At 40.5% G+C, this 16,761-nt stretch overlaps 1 protein-coding gene across 11 annotated transcripts in view; it reads right to left on the reverse strand.

The window, feature by feature from the left end:
* The window catches only part of ZNF529 (zinc finger protein 529), a 27,954-nt gene that overhangs the window by 7,061 nt on the left and 4,132 nt on the right, over positions 1–16,761 (reverse strand). For 9 of the 11 annotated variants that reach the window (XM_032249406.1, XM_032249408.1, XM_032249401.1 and 6 more), the window contains 2 exons: positions 2,227–2,320; positions 1,109–1,235 (listed from right to left, as the gene is read on the reverse strand). In XM_032249406.1, the coding sequence (XP_032105297.1) occupies positions 1,109–1,235; positions 2,227–2,320 (221 nt within the window). Of the gene's footprint in view, positions 1–829; positions 918–1,108; positions 1,236–2,226; positions 2,321–5,950; positions 7,104–16,761 lie in introns of those variants that run through there. The other 2 variants (XM_032249399.1, XM_032249410.1) reach the window with 2 other exon arrangements.

A 16,761-nucleotide genomic window follows, 5' to 3' on the forward strand; every position in this document is an offset into this window, starting at 1 on the left:
CTCTTTTTTTTTTTTTTTTTTTTTTTTTTTTTGAGACAGAGTCTGGCTCTGTCACCAGGCGCCAGGCTGGAGTGCAGTGGCACGATCTCGGTTCATTGCAACCGCCTCCCAGATTGAAGCAATTCTGCCTCAGCCTCCCGAGTAGCTGGGACTACAGGCTCGTGTCACCACGCCCAGCTAATTTTTGTATTTTTTCAGTAGAGACGGGGTTTCACCATGTTGGCCAGGATTGTCTCGATCTCTTGACCTTGTGATCCGCCCGCCTTGGCCCCCCAAAGTGCTGGGATTACAGGCGTGAGCCACCGCGTCCTGCCTGGCCTTTAACTCTTGACCTTGTGATCCGTCTAAGCCTCCCAAGGTGCTGGGATTACAGGCATGAGCCCTCATGTCCAGCTCAGATTCTTTTAGCAATCCTAACAAATCAGGACACACAGTATCTTAAAAATTCTCCCAGATAGTAGGTAAGAATATCAAGTATTTATAGCAATTCTGACCTCAAATACAACGTACAGGATTTACATCCCTAATCTAAAATCTGAACTGCTACAAAATCCAAAAGTTTTTGAGCAATGACATGATGCTAATAGTTAAATACACATAACTACTTAACACAAACTTTGTTTCATGCATAAAACTATTAAAAACATTGTATAAATTATCTTTAGGCCATGTGTATAAAGGGTATATGAAACATAAATGAATTTTGTGTTTCAACTTGGGTCCAATCCCTAAGATGTCTCATTATGTATATGCAGATATTCCAAGATCTGAAAAAAATCCCAAATCCAAAATAGTCTTGCCCAAGTGTTTTGGATAAGGGATACTCAACCTGTAATGTCTCAGTGATATGCTGTATGTGTCCTGTAAGTCAAATCCAGCTCCTTGGTATCAAAGAAGGTAGAAATTATATGAAGGGCCTGAGAAGGTAAGAATATCGTGAAGAGTGCTGAAGATTAATGGAGATGTCATTTGCAGCACAACAACACTGAAAGCATGCCTTTGAAATCAGAAGTTCACCTAGTTTCTTAAAACATAGCCTTGAGTTCACTGAATATCAGCTGATAGTCTAGACAGTATATTCTAAGTTATTTGAGGCAGATAAATTTACCCAGTGAGAGTAAGTTGCTGTAGTTCTCCATCATCACATCCCAGTACAAGTTCCTCTGAGCAGAATCTAAATATTCCCATTCCTCCTGAGAGAAGTTGATAAGCACATCCCTGAATGTCACCAATTCCTGAAACAAACCCGTACATTACAGGTAAAATATAAGGAAATATTTTGGAGAAAAAAAGGAATTGCCTTATAGCAAGGGGATTGGACAGTAAACAAGGAGACCAGGAACAGAGAAGCCTATGACATGGGAAGTAAGGAAATTAGTGATTCCAAACCAGACTATGGACTTCTTTAAAGACTCCCTTTGATTCACAGACATCTTTCTGCATACTTATGGGATCTCTTATTTAGCCAACCATGTTTACAAATTAACAATCAGTTTACAAATTAAAAGAAGTACTGTATACAAGTACGTTTCATGCTATGTGCCTCCCTCCTGAATTATCAGTAAAGGTAAGTTTCTATACCCCCATTCCCCTGTATAGGAGGAAAATATCTAACTTCTAACTTTGAAAATGAGGTATGAACAAAATTAAAGATTTATTGTAGACCCAAGTTCATTACTACTTGACATATTATTTCACATTATATAATAAGAATTATTACTTCTAGCAACAAAGTTTTTAGTGTTTTTAGTGGCTATAGAGTAGTTTCCTTGTTAAAAATATAATAGCCTTAATTATACTCCAACTTTTAGGTTAGAAAGGTCTTCTTCAATTCTGTGTCTACAATCATCATTTTGTATGACCTGACGCCATTCAACATAAAATCCAATCTCGCTGGAAACTCAAGTCTGTATAGAGGTCAGTGTATGTCCAATTATCATCAAACAGAGCCAACTGCTCTTTTTCCCTATCCAAGAATACGACAAGGAAAAGTCTAGGGATTCCACTTCTATATCTGCCCTTGAGAAAGGACTGAACACATAGGAGTGTTGAACATTATTTGGAGAATAGAGAGGCACACAGGAGAGACACTGTACTGTTAGACTCCAGCCCTTACTAGAAAGCGAAAAAGTATGGGGTTGTGGTGCAGGTTGTGTGATAGAGGTGTCTGGTAGGAAGAATTAGGAAAAAGGAAATACCACAAAGAAAAGAGAAATAGTAACTTACATGGTCCATGGTTAGAACTGTAAAGAACTGGTCAGGGAACTTCACTTCTGGCATGACAACATGAGGAGCTCCATGGACATGATCTCCAATGAAACTGTAAAAATTATTTTTTAAAAAAGAATCACCATTTAAAGTCTCTGGAAATGGTGCTAGAAATATGCAGCAAATGAAGAAACATTAAGAAAATCTCCAAAAGCATGTTAGAACTCTGAGAGTCTAGACTACGTAAACCAAACCTTAGCCCTCCATTGTCCCTTCCATCTAGGTGAGAAAGACTCCACTGCAGACAGGATAGCCAAGGGCACAGGGTTTCTTCACCACTTCTCAATCCTTCCCCCAGTCGGATAGCTATCTTCCTAGGTGGGGTAGGACATCATCATTTTTCACTCTGTCCCACCTATCTGTTGCACAGCTGAAGAATGATGACTCCCTTCCTCTGTCTAGCCCCAAAACATGAAATGTAGGCTTTAATTTGGATGTGGTACTGCTGAGCATACTGAGGTTCCAATTGCTGTGCCCTGGCTCTGGGGGCAGGAGTTCCATGCCAAAACAGGCAAGCCAGGAAGACCTGGCTGCTGCCCCCACCTGCCATCTACCAAGCACTCAGCTCGTAAAGCAGGGGAATCACTCAGAGAGATATATGTCATTGTCCTTGCCTCCAGCACTAGAACGGTGGCTCTGAGATTTTGTCCAGCATGAGAAGTGAGCAATAGAACAGAGAGTTCTGTATTCCTCCTCAAAGGAACTGAATTGATTTGCAAGAGAATGTGCAAATGTCAAAAACTGAAAAGTTTGGTGAAGGGTAATTGGGAGGACATTGACAGATTAGAGATGTATGTTATACTGTGGGGTTGCTAGTCTGCCAGACAGAAACAGAGAAGGAGACACCTGGAAAGAGTGTCCCTATTCTATTGTCAGAACATATCTGAAACACTGACCTCAATAAAGCCCCAGTTTGATTACATTAGCCTGTGAAGCAATCTATACTCCAGGGCACTTATGAAAGCAATACTGCCAAAAGTTGCAATTAGTGGTGCTTAACAGCTAGGGGTGGCCAGGGAGATGCTCAAAGACAGCCCTGTCAAAACCACTGTCATCTAATGGTGTCAGTAAAAATAGCGAAGACTATTCCCCCAATGAGCAACATCAAGAGATTTTACACCATCTCTTGGTGGTGGGGACAGACTTCACTAAAATAACCCAGAGTCCATTCTCATGCTGCTATAAGGACATACCCAAGACTAGGTAATTTATAAAGGGAAGATATTTAATTGACTCACAGTTCTGCATGGCTGGGTTGGGGGCGCTCAGGAAACTTACAATCATGGCAGAAGGCACCTCTTCACAGGGTGTTAGGAGAGAGAATGAAAGTGAAGGGGGAAGCCCCTTATAAAACTACTAGATCTTGTGAGAACTCATTATTACAAGAACAGTATGGGGTAAATTGCCCCCATGATTCAGTTATCTCCACTTGGTCCTGCCCTTGACATGTGGGGATTATTACAATTCAAGGTGAGTTTTGGGTGGAGACACAGAGCCAAACCATATCACAGTCACTAAGGAAGTAAATAAGCAAGTACCAATAACTAGCTCTGAGCCAGAGGGTGTGGACAAGAGTACTGGAGTTCCAACAATTGTCTATAATGTCCACTTTCCACAAATAAGAGACAGGCAAGGAAATAGGAAAGTATGATTCACACACTGGAAAAAAGGCCCACAACAAAAACTGTGAGAGCAACCAGATTTAACAGGCAAAGATTTCAAAGTAGCCATTATATGTTCAAGTAGACAAAGGAAACCATAGTTAAAATGTAGGTATGATCATAATGTTGCATCAAAAGGAGAATATCAATAAAGATATAAATTATTTAAACATGTAAACTCTGAAGTTACAAGGTGTAATAACATGAAATTTTTACTAGAAGGACTCAATAGTAGATATGAACTGGCAGAAATATTAGCAAAGTTGAAGACAGATTAATAGCAATGGTGTAATCTGATGAACAGAGAAAAAACATGACAAATTAACATCTCAGAGGAATGTGAGACCACATTAAGCACACTGATATAAACAGGAGTACCAGAAGAGAGGTGAGACAGAAAAAAAGCATTTAAAATTTACAAAGACATAATGGATTTAAAATTCCAAAATTTATTGAAAAACATTAAACTGCACATCCAGGAAGCTCAACAAACACCTAGCAGGATAAATGCACGGAGACCCAAATATAGGTGCATCATGATAAAAGCACTGAAAACCAAAGAAAGAAATGGAGAAAATTTTGAAGTAAAAGGAAATTGCAGGTTAAAAGTGAAATTAATACAAAAGTATTAACTGCTGTTTTCTCATCAGAAAAACATGAAGGCCAGAAGGCAGTGGGATGATATATACAAAGTACTCACACAGAAACCTTCAACCCAGAATCCTAAATCCATCAACATGCAAAAAAATTGAAATGACCCCCCTACCTCACACCACTTAGAAAAAACAACTCGAAATGGATTAAAGACTTAAATATAAGGCCTGAAACTATAAAATTCCTAGAGGAAAACATAGTTGGAACTCCTGACATTGGTCTTGCCTGATGATTTTTTAAAATATGACACCAAAAGCACCGGAAACAGCAAAAACAAAGAAGTGGGATCAAATCAAATTAAAAAGCTTCTATAAGACAAAGGAAACAATTTAAAAAGTGAAATGACATTCTACAGAGTGGGAGAAAATATGTGCAAATTATGTATCTGACAAGGGCTTCCTATCTGAATTTATAAGATTCATTCAACTCACTAGCAAAAAAACCAAAAAATTAAAAAATTAGCAAAAAACATGATAGACATTTTTCCAAAGAAGATATACAAATGGTCAACAGATACACAAAAAGGTGCTCTATATCACTAAACATCAGGGAAATGCAAATCAAAACCACAATGAAATATTACCTCATATCTGATAGGGCTGCTGTTATCAAAAAGACAAGAAAGAAAAAAATATTGACAAGGATATGGAAAAAAGGGAAGCCTTGTATACTGTTGGGGACGTAAATTGGTACAGTCCTTCTGAAAAAGAGTATGGAGGTTCCTCAAAAACTTAAAAATAGGACAACCATACAATCCAGCAATCCCACTTCTGGGTATATGGCCAAAAGAAATGAAGTCAGTCATTCCCTGTCCCCTGCCCGCACCATGAAGTCTTGCTCTTTTGCCCAGGCTGGAGTGCAGTGGTGCAATCTCAGCTCACCGCAACCTCCACCTCCAAGGTTCGAGCAATTCTCCTGTCTCAGGCTCCCAAGTAGCTGGGATTACAGGAGCATGCCCCCATGCGTAGCTAACTTTTTTATTTTTAGTAGAGACAAGGTTTCATCATGTTGACCAGGCTGCTCTCGAACACCTGACCTCTTGATCCACCCACCTCGGCCTCCCAAAGTGCTGGGATTACAGGCATGAGCCATCATGCCGGGCCGAAGTCAGTAACTAGAAGAGATATTTGTAGCCCTTGTTTATGACAGCATTATTCACAATAACCAAAATATGGAAACCTAAGTGTCCATCAATGGGTGGACAGATAAAGTGTGTTTGTATGTGTGTGTATACACTTATGTATGTGTCAATTATGTATCGGTAAAACAGAGGGGAGTGGTTATCCTTATCCAGCAAACCTACATTTCAAAACTTAAAAAGACATTTCCAGATAAAAACTGAGAGAATTTATTGCTAGCTGACTGACCTTAAAAAGTACTCAAGGAAGCTCTTGAAGCTGAAAACAAGTGATATTAAGCAGTAATACAAATCCATATGCAAAACAAAGAGAAGCAAGGCAATTAGTAATTATAAAAGGCAGTATACATACATATCTCTTCTCCTCTTAACTGATACACAAATTTTATGAAACAATATGTATATTATGTATTACTGGACCCATAACATACAGAAATGTAATATATTTGCTAATAATAACACCAAGAAGGCAGGGGAGAGCAAAGTTGTATTGGGCTAAGGAAATGAATCCAGATGGTAACTCAAATCCATCTGGACCAAATGAGAACCAAAAGTGATAAATCAGATTGATAAAATAAAAGTTATAAATGTATAAAGATTCTCCTTTCTTCTTGTAGTTAAAAAAAAAAGATTTATGTAACATAAAAATTACAACAATTGGTTGAGTTTGAAACATCTGTAGATGTAATGTGACAACCAATATTAATGTAAGAGAAGATGAAAGGAAATAGTTATATAAGAGTAACACTTCTGTATCTCACTTGAATTAAGCTAATATAAATCAGAAGCTGTTTCTGATAAGATATATATATGTGTGTGTGTTAAGCCCTAGAGCAACTGCTAAAGAAATAACCCAAAAATATAGTGAAAAAAATCATTAAAGAAATTAAATACACATTAGAAAATACTCATCTGATGCAAAAGAAAGCAGTAAAGGAAGAGAGGAAGAAAAAAAAACTTGACATACACTGAAAAAAGGTGGAATGACAGATGTAAATCCAACTGTGTCAATAATAACATTAAATGTGAATAGATTAAACAATCAAAAGGCAGAGAGTCAGAATGCATAAAAAACAAGATGCAGGTATATGCTCTTGCTATGATTTAAATATATCCCTTCCCAAACTCATGTATTACTAATCTGATAGTATTAGGAGGCAGGGCCTTTAGGTAGTGGTCAGATCAGAGGGCTCCTCCCCTCAGGAGTGGGATTAAGGCCCTTATAAAAAGGGCATCATGTGGCCTTTTGCCATGTGAGGATAAAGCAATCCTCCCCTACAGATGATGTGTCATCAAGGCAGCATCTTGGAAAGCAATGAGCAGCTCTCACCAGAAAACCAAACCTGCCAGTCCCTTGATTTTGGACTTCCTAACCTTCAGGCCTGTGAAAAATAAATGTCAATCCTTTATATAAATTACTCATTTGGGTATTCTGTTATAGCAGCAAACAAAAACAGAAATTGGAATCTGGATAATGGGATGTTACTGTAATAAATACCTGAAAATGTAGACACAGTTTTGGACCTGGGTAAAGGGTAGAGAAGGGGTCAGTATTGAAGTGAATGCTAAGAATAAGTCTAGATTGGGCAGGGTGCAGTGACTTACATCTGTAATCCCAGCACTTTGGGAGGCCAAGGTGGGAGGATCACATGAGGAGAGGAGTTCGAGACCAGTCCGGGCAACATTGTAAGACCCCCATCTCTACAAAAAATTATTTTAAAATTGGCTAGGTATGGAGGTACACGCCTGTAGTCCTAGCTACTTGGGAGGCTGAGTGGGGAATATTGCTTGAGCCCAAAAATTTGAGTTCACAGTGGAATATGATTGCTACTGCATTCCAGCCTGGGAGACAGAGCAAGACCCTATCTCAAAGAAAGGAAAAAGCCGGCCCAGCACGGTGGCTCACACCTGTACTCCCAGCACTTTGAGAGGCCAAGGAGAGGTGGGTGGATGACCTGAGGTCAGGAGTTTGAGACCAGCCTGGCCAACTGTGGCGAAATCCCATCTCTATTAAAAATATAAAAATTAGCTGGGTGTGGTGGCAGGCGCTTGTAATCCCAGCTACTTGGGAGGCTGAGGCAGAAGAATTGCCTGAACCTGGGAGGTGGAGGTTGCAGTGAGCCAAGATCACCCCATTGCACTCTAGCCTGAGAGACAAGAGCGAAACTCTGTCTCAAAAAAAAAAAAAAAAAGAAAAAGAAAGAAAGAAGGAAAACACCTAGATTGCTATGAACAGGATAAGGGCAATTCTGCTGAGTGCTCAGAAGAGCTGTAGGGAATGCCTGCAATTTCTTAAATATTACTTAAGTGATCCTGACAAAATGTTGGCAGAAATATGGATAGTAATGGCAATTCTGGTGAGGTTTCATACAGAAATGAAGACTCTCTAGCCGGGCGTGGTGGTGCACACCTACAATCTCAGCTACTCAGGAAGCTGAGGCAGGAGAAATGCTTGAGCCCAGGAGGTGGAGGTTGCAGTGAGCCGAGATTATGCCACTGCACTCCAGCCTGGGCAACAGAGTGAGACTCCATCTTAAAAAAAAAACAATGAAAAAAAAAAAAAAGAAATGAGGAATATCTTATTGGAAACTGGAATAAGAGGAATATCTTGGAAAATGATATTGGAAAATGAGGAATATCTTATTGTCATCTATTTCAGAATGTGACAAAAAACTTGGCTGAGGCCGGGCGCAGTGGATCACACCTGTAATCCCAACACTTTGGGAGGCCAAGGCGAGTGGATTGCTTGAAGTCAGGAGTTCGAGACCATCCTGGCCAACATGGTGAAACCCTGTCTCTACTAGGAATACAAAAAAATTAGTTGGGCATGGTGGCACGCGCCTGTAGTCTCAGCTACTTGGGAGGCTGAGGCAGGAGAACTGCTTGAACCCAGAAGGCGGAGTTTGCAGTGAGCCAAGGTTGGGCCACTGCACTCCAGCCTGGTGCCTGGTGACGGAGTGAGACTGTCTCAAAAAAAAAAAAAAACCTTGGCTGAATTATATCCATTTCTAGAAGAAAGAACTTAAGCAGCGATAAAGTAAACTATTTGGCAGAAGAAATCTCTAAGCAGCAAAGCATTCAGGGTGCAGCTTGGCTTCTCTCTCTCTCTTTTTTTTTTTATATATATATATATATATTTTTTTTATAGAGATGGGGTTTCACCATGTTGGCCAGGCTGGTCTCGAACTCCTGACTTCAAGCAATCCACTCGCCTTGGCCTCCCAAAGTGTTGGGATTACAGGTGTGAGCCACCGCGCCTGGCCTGCTTCTCTTAACTACATGGAGTAAAATGTGAGAAGAAACAATACAAAGATGGGATTTATAACAACATGGAAGTAGAACACAGAGATTTGAAAATTCTCAGCCTGAACATGTAAATAAAAAGGTATTTAGAAAAGTAAACCAAGGGTGTGACCAAGTAACTTTTTGATAAGAGTATGGCTAGGAGGAAGCCAGGTGCTCTTCATCATGACAATAGCAGAATGAAGTCAATGGCATTCCAGAGAGCTTCAAGGCTGCTCCTCCTGTCACAGGCCTAGAGTGCTATAGCCTTGAAGGCAGGATGGTTTCAAGGAAGGGCCTAGAGCACTCATGGGACTTTAGGACTTGCTTCCTGGGGCTGCCTCAAGTCTCTGCTCCCCACATCCCAGCACGGTCCTCCTTGGCTGCCCTAGTTATGGCTCCAGGGGGCCCAGGTGCAGTTTAGTCCCTGCTCTGGAGGGCAAAAGTGGTAAACCTCAGTATCCACATGGTGCTGATTTTCCAAGTGTGCAGAGTGCACAAGCTGTGGAAGTATGGCATCCTTCAAAGAGATTCTTTTTTTTTTTTTATCTCATTCTGTCGCCTAAGCTAGAGTGCAGTGGTGTGATCTCAGCTCCACTGCAACCTCGACCTCCCAGGCTCAAGCATTTCTTCTGCCTCAGTCTCCTGAGTAGCTGGGATTAAGGGCACGTGATACCTTGGAGAGCCTCAGGGCCCAGACAGGGCAGAGCCACTGCAGATAGTCCTCCCAAGGGCAGTGTCCAGTGTAGCCATAGAGGCTGTGCCACTCCTCAAACCTTAGACCTGTGGAGCCAGGAGCGTGCAACATGGGCCTGGCGGAACCAGTGGCACCTGAATGCAACCCATGAGAGCTGCAGTATGAACTATGCACAGCAAAGTCATGGTGGCAGGGTCCCTTAGAGCCTTTGGGGTCCAACCCCCATCCCAGTGTGTCTGGAACATGCAGCAAGGAGTCAAAAGATGATTATTCTCCAGGCTTAGGGTTTATTGTTGTTTGCCCTGTTTTGGACCTACTTGGGACCAGTGACCCATACTTTCTTATTTATCTGTTTTGGAATAGAAATATCTGTTCTGTATCTGCCCCATCATTGTGTTTTGGAAACACATAACTAGTTTGGTTTCACAGGTATGTAACTAGAGAGCAATTTGCTCAGGATGAGTCAACCACATCTAATTTAGATAATATCTAGATGAGACTGTGGCCTTTGACTAAAATTTATGCTAAAATGAGTTAATAATTTGGGGGATATTGGAATGAAATGAATGTATTTTGTATGTGAGAAAGACATGAATAAGGGGGGGGTCCAGGGGCAGAATATGTGTCCTCTCCAAAATTCATGTGTTGCCAATTTGATAGTGTTAGAAGGCAGAGCCTTTAAGACGTGATGAGGGCCTCTCCCTTTGTGAATGGGATTACAGCCTTCATAAAAGAGGCTTAACGCAGACTTCCTTGTCCTTCTCCCTTCTGCATGTGAGGACACATGTCCTTTCTGGAGAATGCTGCATGAAGGCACCCTTGGAAGAGGACAACTGAATCTGATGATAATCTTGATCTTGGACTTCATAGCCTCCACAACTGATGCATTTCTGTTCTTTATAAATTACCTAGTCTCAGGTATTTTGTTACAGCAGCACGAACAGACTAGGAAGTTGTCATGGGTGATTCCGCTGCAAAGCTGCAAGTAGATTGGGAGTAAGATGATGGAAACCACAGTCAAGCTGAGAGCCAAATCAGGAACACAATCCCGTTTACAATTGCCACTAGACGAACAACATACCTAAGAATACAGCTAAACAGGGAGGTGAAAGATCTCTACAATGAGAACCACAAAACACTGCTCAAAGAAATCAGATGACACAAATGTAAAAACATGGGAGGAAGAATCAACAGCATTAAAGTGGCCATACTGCCGAGGGCAACTTAACGATTCAATGCTATTCCTATCAAGCTACCAATGACATTCTTCACAGAACTAGAAAAAGCTATTTTAAAATTCACATGAAACCAAAAAAGTGCCTGAATAGCCAAGGCAATCCTAAGCAAAAAGAACAACGCTGGTTGCATCACACTACCTGACTTCTACCTATACTACAAGGCTACAGTAACCAAAACGCAATGATTTTAGTACAAAAACAGACACATAGACCAATGGAATAAAATACAGGACCCAGAAAGAAAGTCGCACACCTACAACCAACTGATCTTTAACAAAGTCAACAAAAATAAGCAATGAGGAAAGGACTCCCTATTCAATAAATGGTGCTAGAATGACTGGCATATGCAGAAGAATGAAACTGGACCTGTACCTTTCAACATACACAAAAATTAACTAGAGTTTGATGAAAGGCTTAAATGCAAGAACTAAAACTAAAAATCCTAGAAGAAAACTTAGGAAATACCCTTGTAAACATCAGCTTTGGCAAAAAATGTATGACTAATTCCTCAAAAGCAACAGAAACAAAACAAAAATCGACAAGTGAGACCTAACTACAGAGCTTCTGCTCAGCAAAGGAAATTATCAACAGAGTAAACAACAACCTACAGAATGGGAGAAGATATTCACAAATTATGCATTTAACAAAGGTCTGATATCCAGAATCTACAAGGAATTTAAACAATTCAGCAAGCCGAAAACAACCCCACTAAAAGTGGGTAAACAACATGAACAGACCCTTCTCAAAAGACATACAAGCAGCCAACAAACATTTTTTTAAAAAATGCCCCATGCCACTAATCATCAGAGAAATGCAAATGAAAACCACAGTGAGTTAGCCATCTCATATCAGTCAGAATGGCTATTGTTAAAATGTCAAAATTAACAGATGTTGGTGAGGCTGTGGAGAAAAGGGAATGCTTATATACTGTTGGTGGGAATGTAAATTAGTTTAGCCACTGTGTGATGCACTTTGGAGATTTCTCAAGTAACTAAAAATAGAACAACCATTTGATTCAGCAATCCCATTATTGGGTACATACCCAAAGGAAAATAAATCATTCTACCAGAAAGACACATGCATTTATGTTCATCACAGCACTATTCACAATAGCAAATACACAGATCAACCTAGGTGCTCCACAACAGTGGTTTGGATAAAGAAAATGTGGCACACAAATGTCATGGAATACCAAACATAAAAAGAACAAAATCATGTCCTTTACAGCAACATGGATGCAGGTGGAGGCCATTATTCTAAGAGCATTAATGCAGAAAAACAAAACCAAATACTGCATGTTCTTACTGCTAAGTGAGAGCTGAACACTGAGTACAGATAGACATAAATATGGGAACAATAGATACTGCAACTACAAGAGGCGGGATGGAGGGAGTGAAACAAGAGTTGAAAAACTATTGGGTGCTAGGTTCACTACCTGGAAAATGGGATCAGTTGTACCCCAAATCTCAGCATCATGCAATATACTCATGTCATAAACCTGCAAATGTTTGGATCCCCCTGGATCCAAAATCAAAGTTGAAAAAAGAAACCAAAAACAAAAATGAGGCCGGTGTGGTGGCTCACACCTGTAATCCCAGCACTTTGGGAGGCCAAGGCCAGCAGATCATGAGGTCAAGAGATCAAGACCATCCTGGCTAATATGGTGAAACCCTGTCTCTACTAAAAATACAAAAAAAAATTAGCTGGGCATGGTGGTGTGTGCTTGAAGCCCAGCTACTCGGGTGGCTGAGGCAGGAGAATCGCTTGAATCAAGGAAGCAGAGGCTGCAGTGAGCTGAGACCACATCACTGGATTCTAGCCTGGGCGAGAGAGCGAAACTCCATCTCAAAAAATAAAAATAAAAAAGGAAAAACTAAAACATACCCAAGTAAACAAAAACTGAGGGACTTCATTAGAAGACATGCCATAATAGAAATGCTAAGGGGAAGCCTGCAAATTGGAATGAAAAGACAGTAGAAAGTAACTCAAATTCATGTACAAAAATAAGGAACAATAATAAAAGTAGCTAAATAGGTAAATACAAAAGTCTATCACATCTTGGGCTTGTAGGTCCTCTTTTTTTCCCCAATACGATTTAAAAGACTAATGTGTAAAACAGTCTTTATAAACCAATGTTAAAGGGCACACAATGTATAAAAATGTAATCTGTGACAAAACAACACGAAGAGGAGTAGAACTGTATAGGAACAGAGTTTTGAATATACTATTAAAGCTAAGGAGTGTGCAGTACAGTTTTGATTCAACAGGTCTGCAATTTTTTTTGTTTGAGACATAATCTCGCTCTTTCACCCAGGCTGAAGTGCAGTAGTGTCTGGAATGTTTAAACCCTGCCTATTCCAAAGAAAAGTTCTAGCCCTTGACTAACTCCTAGAAGATAAATTCTGGCCCCTGGAATAGCCAGCTTTTATTAATTTTAAATGTGATCCTTTCACTAGCAAGAAGACAACACTTTTCTGAGTTGTGTGAATCCATCTAGCAGTCAGTGAACCTGAAAGTGGTCTTGGATTTCCCTGACCAAAGTCTATTAATTCAAACCAGTTATTTGTAAATGTAAAATATTCATTATAATCTCCAGGATACATGCTAAGAAAATAATCAGCTTATATAAAGGAAATGAGAAGGGAATTAAAATGATACAGTAAAATAAATGAATTAAAAACAAAAGAAGGCCAGACGTAGTGGCTCATGCCAGTAATCCCAACACTTTGGGAGGCTGAGGCAGGCGGATCGCTTGAACCCAGGAGTTCGAGACAGTCTGGCCAACATGGTGAAACCCTGTCTCTACCAAAAGTACAAAAAATTAGCCAGGCATGGTGGTGCTCACCTGTGGTCCCAGCTGTTGGGGAGGTGGATGGGCGGTATACTGGGGTGGGAGGATCACTTGAACCCAGCAGGTTGAGGCTGCAGTGAGCTGTGACTGCACCACTGAACTCCAGCCTGGTGATGGAGTGATACCTTGTTTCAAAAAAAAAAAAAAAAAAAAAATGCCAGGCACAGTGGCTCATGTCTGTAATCCCAGCACTGTGGGAGGCCAAGGCAGGTGCATCACCTGAGGTCCGAAGTTCAAGACCAGCCTGGCCAATATAGTAAAATCCTGTCTCTACTAAAAATATAAAAATTAGCCTGGTGTGGTGGCAGACACCTATAATCTCAGCTACTTGAAGGAGGGGAGGTTGCAGTGAGCCGAGATTATGCCACTGCGTTACAGCCTGGGCAACAAAGCGAGCCTCTGTCTCAAAAAAGAAAAATTGATATGAAATTACAAGAGATTCAGAATAGCCAAAACAAAGCTGGAAGAATGCTATTTCCCAATTCAAAACTGACTATAAAACTACAGTAATCAAGACCTGAGACAATGAATATGCATAGATATAATGATCAAAGGAATAGAACTGAGTGAAAATTAAATCAGTGTAACTAGGGTCAAATGATTTTTGACAATGGTGCCAATCTAGTTAAATCAAGGAAAGAACAGTCTTTTCGACAAATGATGCTAGAAAAATTGAACATCCACATTCAAAAGAATGAAATTGCATCATTTCTTAACAACATATAAAAACACTTTATAGTCAGTTTTGTATTGGGAAATAGGAATCTTCCAGCTTTGTTTTGGCTATTCTGAATCTCTTGCACTGAAAACAGATCAATGACCCAAATTATAAGAGCCAAAACTATAAAACTCTCAGAAGGAAATGTAGGGGTAAGTCATCATGAACTTATATTTAGGAATAGATTCTTTTTTTTTTTTTTTTTTTTTTTTTGAGATGGAGTCTTACTCTGTAACGCAGATTGGGGTGCAGTGTTGCCATCTTGGCTTACTGCAACCTCTGCCTTCCAGGTTCAAGTGATCTTCCTGCCTCAGCCTCCTGAGTAGCTGAGACTGCAGGTGCCCACTACCACGCCTGGCTAAGTTTTGTATTTTTAGTAGGAGAGGGGGTTTCACCATGTTGGCCAGGCTGGTCTCAAACTCCTGACCTCAAGTGATCCACCCACCTCAGCCTCCCAAAGTGCTGGGATTATAGGCTGAGCCACTGCATGCAGCCTATGTTTGGCAATGGATTCTTAAATGATGATGCCAAAAGCATAAACAGCAAAAGAAAAATTTGATAAATTAGGATTTATCAAAACGAAAAGCTACTGTGCATCAAAAAAATCATTATAAAAGAAACTGGTAAGATAGCCTGCACAATATGAGAAAATATTTGCAAATTATGTATCTCGTAAGTGTTTAATATCCAGAAATCATAAAAACTCCTACAACTCAGCCGAACAAAAAGGCAAACAGCTCAAGTTAAAAACTGTCAAAAGACTTCAGCAGACATCTCTTCATACAAGATGTACAAATGACCAACAAGTATATAGAAAGATGCCCAAAATCATTAGACATCAGGAAAATAACAGAACCATGAGATAACATCAGCACCATGGCAGTTGAGGAAGCTTCAATTCCCTATTCTCTATTGAAACATTTAAAAAACAACTAGAGACTAGCTAAAATATCTTTATAAGGGTCTGGAAATCACTGAAAGACTGTAACTTATCAAATGTCCCAGTCAAGAGAAAGCCACATTAAAAATGGTAATTTGTTGATTCTTTTACTTGTGCTCTTACTTTACCTCTAGTGTCCCATTTCCCTCCTTCAGGCCAGAAAGAACAAAGCAGAGCTTATTTGCAACATGCTAATCTGTCTGTGGGCCCCTTGAGGTATTGAGGTACTGGTTTCTGTTTTGTCTGACATTTTTTTTTTTTTTTTTGAGATAGAGTCTTGCTCTGTCATCCAGGCTGGAGTGCAGTGGTATGATGTCAGCTCACTGCAACCTCCACCTCCCAGGTTCAAGCAATTCTCCTCTGCCTCAGCCTGTCGTGTGGCTGCAATTACAGGCGCCCGCCACCACACCTGGCAAATTTTTGTATTTTTAATAGAAACAGGGTTTCACCATGTTGGCCAGGCTGGTCTTAAACTCCTGACCTCAAGTGATCTGCCTGCCTTGACCTCCCACAGTGCTGAGATTACAGGCGTGAGCCACTTTGACTTTTGGGTTTCAACATGTGAAAAGCTGCATAGCTCAGATCTCAGGCAGGTAAAGTCCACAAAGGACAGTGGTGGGCACTGTGGTGCATCAAAGCTAAAATACTATTGAAACTAGAAATAAGTGCAGCAGCATTGCAGGATATAAGATCAGTATGCAGAACTCAAGATATTTTAATTGCCTGCACACCTGTGGATACTTGGAGCAAATGATTACAGGTAGAAAAATACAACATAACATCTAGAGCCTAAGAAGCAAGAGTGAGACCCTATGGAAATTAGGGCATTTGAAAGCAGCTATGTATATTGAGGAAATTGGTAAAAGCACACTACAGACCCAGGAAAAACATAAGACCTTAGGCTTTCACTCTGAGATGATCCCAAGGCCTTAATTAGTGAAGATCTTCTCCAACAGTCTGCAAAAATTAGGAGAAGTAGCTGTTTCTTCAAATGCCCAGTTTTCAACAAAAGACTGCAAGGCTGGGCCAGGCATGGTGGCTCACGCCTGTAATCCCAGCACTTTGGGAGGCCAAAGTGGGTGGATCGCCTGAGGTCGGGAGTTCGAGACCAGCCTGGTCAACATGGTGAAACCCCATCTCTACTAAAAATATAAAAATTAGGCGGGCATGGTGGTGGGCGCCTGTAATCTCAGCTACTCGGGAGGGTGAGGCAGAATTGCTTGAATCTGGGAGGTGAAGGTTGCAGTGGCAGAGCAGAGATCGAGCCACTGCACTCCAGCCTGGGAGACAGAGTGAGACTCCATCTCAAAAAAA

This window comes from Sapajus apella, unplaced genomic scaffold (assembly GCF_009761245.1).
Source record: "Sapajus apella isolate SASKATOON/1434 unplaced genomic scaffold, GSC_monkey_1.0 scaffold68, whole genome shotgun sequence".
NCBI lineage: Eukaryota > Metazoa > Chordata > Mammalia > Primates > Cebidae > Sapajus > Sapajus apella.